Here is a 10034-nt window from a genome sequence, read left to right as displayed (position 1 = left end):
CCGGAGAGAAAGGTTTCAATGCCCTTGAGGCAAGGAAAACCAACATCCCCCCGCTAAGCATAAAACCTGGGTTGCTTGCTTACTACCTAAAAAAAAGAAAACCCTTGCAACCGTCAGTTGTCAAAAGGAAAAACTAAAAACCTCACCTGAGGATGGCTAATACGGCGGATGCTGGATTGATACATTGTCGTGCACTACAACTATCTGATTGTTTACCCAATCTCCATACAAACTCTGTCATAAGGTGTAGTCAACCTTCCTACAACTAAGAATATTCCCGAGGACTTACCTGGATATGCCTCCCATGACCTACTTTCTAATTACACTCACAGTAATTATTTCTTAGTTGAGCGACACGGTAAATAACAGTTCTCGAAAGAAACTTCCACCAGAGCGACTGGTCTAAATTATAATAAAGCCCGAAGCATTTATTCTCTTTTGACGTCATCCATTAAACTTGCTAGCTTTTACCACTAATTTCTCCATAGGGTTTAATCTGACTCCGATTTCTCTTAATAAGCTTTTCATCCGGCAGTCTAATCCAGTAAGTGTCATATCCTTCCAATGACTCAATAGCCCCCATTTCCTCGAAATGTTTATCATCCTTAGTGCGTATTTCTTTCCTGATCAGTACTCTCTGGCCTACTGGTAATTCCAGTTTCTCTGTTCTCCCGAACTCCCGCTTATACTTTGTAATAGAAGATTCTATTTTCTCGCGGTTCTTAACATCCATGGCGTGCAAAGGCGGCATCCCTATTGCTCGATGTATTGTAGCATTATATGCTCTAACTACCCGTGCTAACTTACGTCTAAGTGCACCCTTACTTCTATTAAGATTTTCTCTGAGGGTTCGAATCAATCTTTTAATTCGCCCTATCCCTTCGCGATAGTAAGGTGGCCTAAAGTGAATGTCGATTCCCTTAGAATCTAACCAATCCAACAATACGGAATTCCCAAACTCCTTTTCATTGTCTGCTATGATCTTCTTAAACGGAAATTCCTTGTATACTTCCATAACGAAATCCTTAATTTTGTCTGCCTGCTTTACTGCTACTTCCTTAGCAAAAGCCATCCTAGTATAATAGTCTATCATCACTATCACATACTTATTTGCATATTCCATCAAATCGATGCCCATCAGCTCTCCTGGCTCATCAGTATCAATATAAACATTATGCTTCATAAACTGATTGTCTCTCTCTAGACACACCCTACAAGATTCCAAAATCTTCCTTAGTTCCATACTAGTAACATTTATACCACGCATTGCCAAATCTATTCTAATGCTCTTACGGTGTCCTAATTCCTCATGAATTCTTGTTACTCTATCATAATCTGACTGTGTCAGTACTGATACACTGTACGCCCTTTGCTCTAACTTAGCAGGTACATGTAATTTTCTTGAAGGAACTTCATAAAGTCGTGAAAGACCATCTGGGATTATCATCTCTTCCCCCCTCTTATACTTCGGAGTAAAAGAAAAATTCTCTAAGGACTGCATCCATCGTGCAATTCTAGCATTTCCAAACTCTTCGCCCTTCTTCGTGAAGTAGGCCTCAATCGCCTTATGATCCGTAATAACATCGAAATGTTTTCCCAGTAAATACGACTTACATCTATCTGTAGCCCATACAATGGCTAATAGCTCTCTTTCAGTAATAGTATAGCGTTGCTGCTCAGGTTTCAACCTAGCCGAATAAAATCCAATGACATCCTCATCTTGTCTCAACACGGCACCCATACCTGTGTCCGATGTGTCTGTCTCCAGCGTATACTTCTTCTTTGGATCAGGGATTGTTGCAGCTATAATCTTAGCAATTGCTTCTCTAAGACTCTCAAAGGCTTGTTGATGTCTTTCTTCCCATATGAATTTCTTACCTTTCTTGGTGAATTCATTCAACGGTGCTTTCAAACTTGATAGATTATAGATATGTCTTCCCATATAGTTTATCTTACCAAGGAAACTCCGTACTTGCTTAACTGACTGTGGTCTAGGTATCTTCATGACTTCCGTAATCCTGGAGTCAATTGGTCTTAGCTTGTTCTCAGTCATAGTGTGGCCTAAGAATGAAATTTCTTCTTAAAATTATTAAACCCATCGAACTTTCTTTTCTTGGAATCATACTTTCCAAAATTGTCATTCCCACTACTATTATTGTTCTTCTTCCAACAATTCCTAGCTATATGTCCAATGGTACCACATTTCCTACAAGACATCTTTGAAGTATCCTTCTTATTCCTTAGCTCTTTCTTCTGGGAATCTTCCCCTGGTTTGCTAAACTCATCAATTCGCTGAGCTGCTCTGTATAAAGTCTTAAAACTTTTATTAAGCTCTTGAGAATGAGTTCTCCAAATGACCAAGAAACCTGTAGGATACTCTGTAAATTTTCTCAGGAATTCTGTCTCTACCTCCTCCCAAGTATAGTCTCCGTAAATAATGTAGGGCACGAACCTATCAACCCATTCTGCCCATGTTCCATTTCCTTTCCGTGGAGGATCCACAAGTGGCGACAATTGTTCGCTATCGATCAATCCATGCAATACTGTTATAGCTTTCTCGTAGTGTTCGTTTGTCCAATCCTCAAGAGATGTTCCAACACGGGCTATGTGAGACTCAAACTGAGTAAAAATCCTCTTTTCTTCCGTCTCGCTGCGACTAGATAATTCTTCGTATACCGTGAACATCTTCAGGCCTGGTTTTAATGAAGGCCATCTTGGAATTCCCATATCCATCATTCCTAATTTCATCTTACTCATTTTACTTCCTTTCTTCAATGGAAGAGCTTTTAAAGCTTTCTGAGCAAGCTCTATGGTCTTTCCAATACTCTCGCTATGCATTCTATCCTCGTGTTGGTTGGAAGCAGTGTTCGATTCTGCTTCTAGCTGATTTTGCCTCTTCGAAATATTAGACTCACTCATAATAAACTGGATATAATTTATTTCTCATCGTCTATATATAGTTTTATTCATGGAAAATGATAAATAAATAAATTAATTAATGTTAATTAAATTTGTTAACTTTAATTAAATTTGTTAATTAAACAAACTATTTCCCACAACGGATCGTAATGTGACACCAAGTGTCACATAAACATAGATCACTATATTATGACACATAAACAAGTAGAGCCCCTTGTAGCGTGTTGGCCTAACCAAAGCCCGGGAGGCAATAACCAACATCAATCTACATTGCTGACCCGGAGAGAGGTTTCAATGCCCTTGAGGCAAGGAAAACCAACAAGTACACTAATATATCTAAATTATATGATAAATACATAAAGAACCCATTAAATAAGGGCTGCACTGGCCAGCTCAATATGTTTTTATAAAAATGCTTGCCTGAGTGTTTTCTATTTTTTAGTTTACTGCACAGAAGAATAGAATAAAGATGATTACTCGCTATTTTAGCATACATACAGGATAAGTCAATTAAATCACTTAAATTTAGAACTGCCTCTGCTTATTGGCCGATTATATATATAAGTGACCTATAGGAAAGCAGCTAAAGTGATTTAGTTATAAATAGAAATAACGGATGCTAAGGAGAATGAAGAAAGGCAAGAGATTAAAACTGTTAAGAAAGAAATCTTTTTTCGGTTTACAGAAAATGATCAGCAAGTTACTTTTGAATCTAATGATGCTGCAGAGTATTCTTGCAAGAATGAATGTGGAAGACATAAAGATAGTCAGTGAGACTTTGGTTGGTGAGAAGCAGGATGTAGTTATTAACCCGAAAGGGCCATTGAATCTGCTGCGTGGATATATTGGACACCAAAGCGGATACATGTATAACAAGCGGTTTTATTCCCCTGAAATAGATACAGACTATGCATTGACTAAGAAGGGACTATCCAATAGAAAAGAACAGATTTATAAATTTACAAGAATGCCAGTTGATGACAGCGTACACAAAGACTTGGACACAAAAACCCCTGAAGGCAAGTATCTTAGCTCTTATCATGCACAGCTGATAAAGATGTTTCCGTCTGCTGCTTGGGACCTCTCCATTGAAGCAGGAAGGTCGAATGCATTTACAAACTTCCTAAGAGCAGATCATGTTAAGAAAGACACAAAGTACATTCTTGCAGCACTTCTTCTTCTTTCAGAGGGTGTTGACGTTAAAATAGCAGTAGACTACAAAGGAGAGAAAAATAATCTTGTCATAAAAAGTAAGACATGCAAGGAAAAAGTATTTGTGGATGTAGAAATGCATATGGAAGGCATAGATCCATTTACTAGGAAGTACAAAAAGGATATCTACCAAAGTGAGGCAGCTGGAATTGTCAAGTTCTATATGCAGTGCAGAGACAATCCGCTGCTAAAGAAAGGGCGCAAGTTTGTAATGCCAACCACTAGAGAAGAGTTTAAGAGCGGAAAGTTTCTGAACAGTGCAGCCTTCCTTATACAGACATACATCTACGAGTTTATTAATACTGCAGAGGACTACAAGGACTTTGTGGATGCGGTGCATGAATTGCTGATTGATCAAGTAGTTGAAAAGGAGAACCCAGAGCAGACTAAGAAGAAAGGCAAGAAGAGCAAGAAGGGCAGAATATTCGATGAGCTTTTCGTTGCAAAAGAAGAACTTAGCGAAAACAAAAAGTACATTGAATCATTTTGTGGCCTTGTTCAGGCTAAAAATGAAAATGCTAAATTTCCCTTCTACAGTGATAGTCAGCTGCCACGGTATACTAGAGTCCCGCGGTGTAAACTAGACAAGTCTGGCTTTGAGAAAGGCCAAGCATTCTACTACAGTAACTGTGTAGAGACCGCTCTGCTTGGATTATTTTGCTGTCTAGCATACAATCCAGAGACAGGAAAGTATGAGACAGACCACATGGGAACAGAAGTAAGCAATGAGTTGAGAGACTTCTTTGGAGACTATCCTAAGCCAAAAGAGGCAACAAGCTTTGAAATGCACATGCAATGGAGCAGAGTTGTTGCGTGCTTAAAGAATGACAGGATTGACTACAGGCGGAGTAAAAATGAACTTCTCTCTGGGGTTGGAAATATACTTCTTGCTATTTCAGAAATAACAGGACAGAAGAAAGAAATATTAGAGCTAGTTGAGAGTATAGAAGCTGCATGTAAAGCAGGAAAATTAAGTTATAAGCAGGAAGTTTATATTGCAGATAAGATAGAGTCGATTATTAAGTCTTTGTCACTAAATAAAAGTGTAGGAGTACATTGCAACCGAATGCGGCTTGGGGAAAGGTCAAGCGAAAATACAGATATTTTAGCTAAAATTAACATTACATACACTTTCAATAGAGCATGTAATGGGATTTCTTTGGATATAAGCCAAGGGCACACAACTCTTACTCTCCTTCCATCAACAGGAAATAGCTCTGCAGAAATTAAAGAAAAGTATGAAGAAGTAAAAAACACTTACAGTGATGTAGACTGCTATGTAGGATACATTGTGGATCAGTACGTTAGCGTAGAGCTAGATTCTTTAAGCTCTAAGAAAACAAACTTTCCAAAGAATCTTAAGAAAATCTTAGTCCCGATTGTACAGGAAGGATCTGAAGGCATATATAAAATATTCTTATTAGGAAAGCTTGTTTCCAATGAGATTAAAGGCCTTATTATAAACAGCTTTATAGACAGTACGATAGATAAGGAGGTAGGCCCAGAAAACCCTTTAACACGTTTTACTGCAAACATTTTAGGAAGTGTTCCGCTCAATGACCCTAGCACAAGATATACAATGCTAAAACACTTCCCCCTTCATGCAAGCTGGCAGAAATTCTATCCAAAGCTTGGATTTAAGCCATCAGAGAATATCCCAAAAGAAGATGCTATTTGGGAGAACATACTAACAGAAGAGATATACAATACTCTACTAGATCTTCCAGCGCCTGCAGCATTAAAAGCCACATGCAACTATACTAGAGCAACTGCGAATAATACAATGATGGAATATTCAGCAGTATGTTGTATAAACCGAACGCGTCTATTTGAACATATTGTATCTAAGGAGGGAATAGATGGCTTAGTGAAAATTCAATCCATTCTCAAAGAAACTACGGAAGGCTACAATTTAAACTATGTATATCTTCTTTGGTTTATCCATGTAAGTTCGGGTGTTGGTGGGTTCTCATTAGAATCAATTAAGATAGTTTACGACTTTATACTCTTTGGTAATTATCCAAGCACACTTATGTTTGAAGAAGAAGTGTTAGAACCTTTAGAGTATTTTGAAAAGAGTCTAAATGTTTTAAAAAAAAATAAGACTCTTTTCTGCTTAAAAGATGACTACATAAGTACAAAGAAATATAATGGGTTAGTGTCACATTTGAAGAAGTTCATTAAAACAAAGAATATAGGGTGTTTTTCCATGTTCTAGGAATGTAAAACCTCTTCTCTAGTAAACAATGTAGCATCTAGTGACCTTCTTTACAGGAATGTGTCTATTAGCCCATATGTCATAAATAAGGGGCACTGCTTGCTTATAGGTCAATATACAGGAATATATGGTTCTGCTGGCTTTATACTGCAGTATAATCAGCTGTCTTAATATTTGGTTTATAAACTTGATGTGTCATACGAATAGAACACTATAGCCTGGAAGTAATAGCCCAATGGTGATAACATCTTGTTTAAAGAAAAGCTTTCATTTATGTCCTGCAAGAATTGCTGAGATCTTGATTTCTGAATTTATCTTGATTGTTCTGCCATCTGCTCGCTCACTGTGCCTTTCATGGTGCTCTTTGTTCTCTCTTTGCAGAATCGTATATTTCTGTATAGCAGAGTCTGATTTCCAGAGAGTGAATATTTTGCTTTTGTTATTATTTTCTTTTTGGACCATTCTGTTGTAGTAAGAAAATTATGAAGGAGTAGTAATTTTGCCATAATTGGTTTATTTGTATCCGTAAACAGGATACAAGCTATTGGAACCTTCTTTTACTATTAATTAGAGGAACCATGCTCCAATTGGTTTAGATTAAGTAAAGAGGGAGAAAATACTCCCCTTTTAAATTATTTAAATGGATCAGGATTGAAATAAAGACAAAGTTTAACAATGACTTCTTTAAAGGAAACAAGTAATAGAAAAGAAAGTAGAATTCAAAAAAAATTATATGTTGGAAGAAACAGAAGGTTATGCTTTCATGTAGCAGGAAAGCACAGTGAAGCCAAAGGTGCTAGAAGAAGCTTTGTAGGGCTGACAATAAGAGTGCTTTTTGTGCTTTTTATTTTTACTGTGCAGCAAGCTTATGCAGTGCTAACGAGAAGTGATGCAGAGAAACTGCAGCAAATGGTAGTACATGCAGAGGGGGTTGTAGAGTGGGTTGTCAATCCATATGGCCCGCTAAGCCCATTTGGATTATATGTATACAATAAGACTCGCTATATGCATATACGTAGATTTTTTAATATTGAAATTAATCCATATTATAATGTGTCTGGCAAAAATAATAACCAGTTTATAAGAGATCCAACAAAAGACGAAGCGTTCGCTTTTTATTTAAAAAACGTTAAAATTACAAACTTTATTAGCGCCCAATACACTACCCTCATCAATATGTTTCCTTCTCCTGATCAAACAATAAGCATTTACCCTGAAGAAGACTGCAAGGACTCGTTTACTCTTTTCTTGAAAAGCAATCTTGTGAAAGAGCATGCACACACAATTCTTGCAGCATTGCTTCTTCGAACAGAGAAAATAGATGTACCACTGTCCATTAAGTATAATAAAACCAAGACCCGTCATCTTGTATGGAAAGGCGGAGCCCAGAAGACAGAGAACTTCCGTCTTAAAATGGTTATTCCTTGTTCTGAGATGCAAGAAGACGATTTTAGGAAAAGAAGATGTGAAGTTCGTCAATATAAAGCTTTACAGGTTATTGAGTTTTTCTTGCATACGAATTCACTAGTTCAATATGATATAGAGGATTCTATGACTACGGAAGAAAAAGAAGGATTTTGGGAAAATAAGTTTTGTATGTGTAAGAGCTGGCTTATACAATCGTACATATATCACTATCTGGAAACTAAAGAAGATGCTGCTTGCTTTAATAGGACAGTATACAAGATGCTGGATGAGCATATAAAAAAGTGTAAAAGGGAAAATAGAGATGAGCAAAAGGCTATTAGCGAGGAGTTCCTTAAGACATGCTTTATGCAATGCGATTCGCTTTCAGATGAACTTGAATACTGGAGGAAAATAGAAGAACTTGAAGGTAGTATTGAGGTTCCGGAAAAGAAGAGACTGCTTCCCTTTACGGATTCAGAGCATGCACCTATTAGAACAACAGTAGATGTGCAAATTTGTGATGATACGTATCTAACAACAGATGTTTTCTTAACAGACGTAGAATCTGCATTGCTTGGGCTGTTTTGCTGCTTTGCATACGATCCAGATTGTGTTATATACAGTGTTGGCCATATGAAAAATTCCCCTAGCGCGGTAAGGGATTTCTTTTCTAATATACCATCTTCCATGGCTGCTTGTATTTTAAGTAGAGAAATTGGAGTAGAAGAACATTTAAATAGCGCAGATCCTTTAGAAAGTATTAAATTGCTTCCAGGAAAGGAGATACCTATGGATGTTCAGCAAGCATGGAAGAATATAGTTAGAGATTATTGTATTGATGACCTGGGATTCAATGAATCGAATGATGGCAAAGTTCTTGCTGGAGGGATTCTTAACGTGTTGACAGCAATTTTACAACTTGCTGGAGAATACAATGAAGTAAACAAAGAAAAAATCGAATCTTTTAAGAACAAATTATTAGAAGTGATAGAAGAAGAAACTATTGATCGAATTGTTGAAGACATACAAGAATACGCAGAAACTCTGTTTGCTTCTCTCTCCTGGCAGTGCACTCCATGCGATGGATTGGTAGAATGGTATGATTATAAATCAGATGAATCAGAAAGAAAAAGAGAAATCTTTATAAGCTTCATATCTATTGGGACATATATTGAAAAACATAGAACTGATCTATATGGAAGCATGCAAATCTACTACGCACATAAAAACCAGGCACAGCCCATAATATTGCACTTAATGAATTCAAAGATAACACATTTAGAAATTGGAAAGAAGGTTGTAAAGTTGGATAAATCTAAAGAAAATGCAAGAGAAGAAGTCAAAAAGGAGTTACAAATGCCACTTAAAGAAAATAGTTTCATTCAACACATTCTCTTTGATTACATTGAAAAAATAGAGAGTTATACACTGCCTGAGTATGTTGTATTTGCTTCTTATATAATCGAAAATATTAATTCTAGTGATATAAATCCTCCACTTCGCTTCCACTGCATGCAGCCAACTAAACATATTCATGTAGCTATGTTTAGTGTAGTGGACTGCCTGTTAACAGATAAATATATCACACCAAACTATATAAAATCTTCAACTCATCAAGAACTTAATTTAAGCTATATAATAATAACCACTCCAGTGTCTAATATAGAGAATTTGCTGTTTTTAATTGTTTGCATAGGCTGCAAGAGGGGAAATGCAAAAAATAATTTGAAAGAAATACGAAAAGCTATGCCTAAAGATAGTAATCACGAATTCATAACAATAAAAGTTATGGTCAAAATTGTTTCTATTCTACTCAGATGTAGTGCAGACATTGACCTAGCTAATGTACTAGCCGCATATGCTCAGATATACTGGGGTAGTGACAAAATGTGCATTGCCAAAATAGTTGAAAAACATCCTAGGCAGAAAGATAGAATATTGAACTGTCTAGATCGACATATGACTGTCAAACGTAGAAAGCCAGCAAAAAAAAGAAAAATGATAATACGTCGCAAGCCAAGAATGAACCCTAAGAATATGTACTGCATAGTATGCTGACTTGAAGGTAATACACTAGCTTCTTCAAGTATGGATTGTATAAGTCTCTGTGTATTTCATTCTTAGACAATAAATAATTTCTACTTCATATATATATATTTTCTATATTTTTATTTTCGTATATTTTCGTATAGCTTCAGACTTGTTAACATCTGTATAGATGTGGAGAGATTTTTTAAATAAAATTGACGAAGGACAGGGAAAATCAAAAAAAGCACTA

At 36.6% G+C, this 10034-nt stretch overlaps 3 protein-coding genes across 3 annotated transcripts; 2 read left to right on the top strand and 1 right to left on the bottom strand.

The window, feature by feature from the left end:
• Positions 1 to 2061: 2061 nt before the first annotated feature.
• Positions 2062 to 2919, bottom strand: NESG_01376 (uncharacterized protein; the record flags this gene model as incomplete). The annotated part of the gene is made up of 1 exon (XM_053049007.1): positions 2062 to 2919. One exon carries the CDS (start codon positions 2917 to 2919, stop codon positions 2062 to 2064), a length of 858 nt encoding a protein of 285 aa, XP_052904812.1.
• Positions 2920 to 3607: 688 nt separating this feature from the next.
• Positions 3608 to 6349, top strand: NESG_01375 (uncharacterized protein; the record flags this gene model as incomplete). The annotated part of the gene is made up of 1 exon (XM_053049006.1): positions 3608 to 6349. The coding sequence occupies one exon, from the start codon at positions 3608 to 3610 to the stop codon at positions 6347 to 6349; it is 2742 nt and encodes a 913-aa protein (XP_052904811.1).
• Positions 6350 to 7024: 675 nt separating this feature from the next.
• NESG_01374 (uncharacterized protein) lies at positions 7025 to 9814 on the top strand (the record flags this gene model as incomplete). Its single annotated transcript, XM_053049005.1, has 1 exon — positions 7025 to 9814. One exon carries the CDS (start codon positions 7025 to 7027, stop codon positions 9812 to 9814), a length of 2790 nt encoding a protein of 929 aa, XP_052904810.1.
• Positions 9815 to 10034: the final 220 nt, after the last annotated feature.

The sequence above is a fragment of the Nematocida ausubeli genome (assembly GCF_000738915.1).
Source record: "Nematocida ausubeli strain ERTm6 chromosome Unknown supercont2.3, whole genome shotgun sequence".
NCBI classification, from domain to species: domain Eukaryota; kingdom Fungi; phylum Microsporidia; genus Nematocida; species Nematocida ausubeli.
The sequence above is the reverse complement of the archived record's forward strand: the minus strand, read 5'-3'. Positions and strand labels throughout refer to the sequence as shown.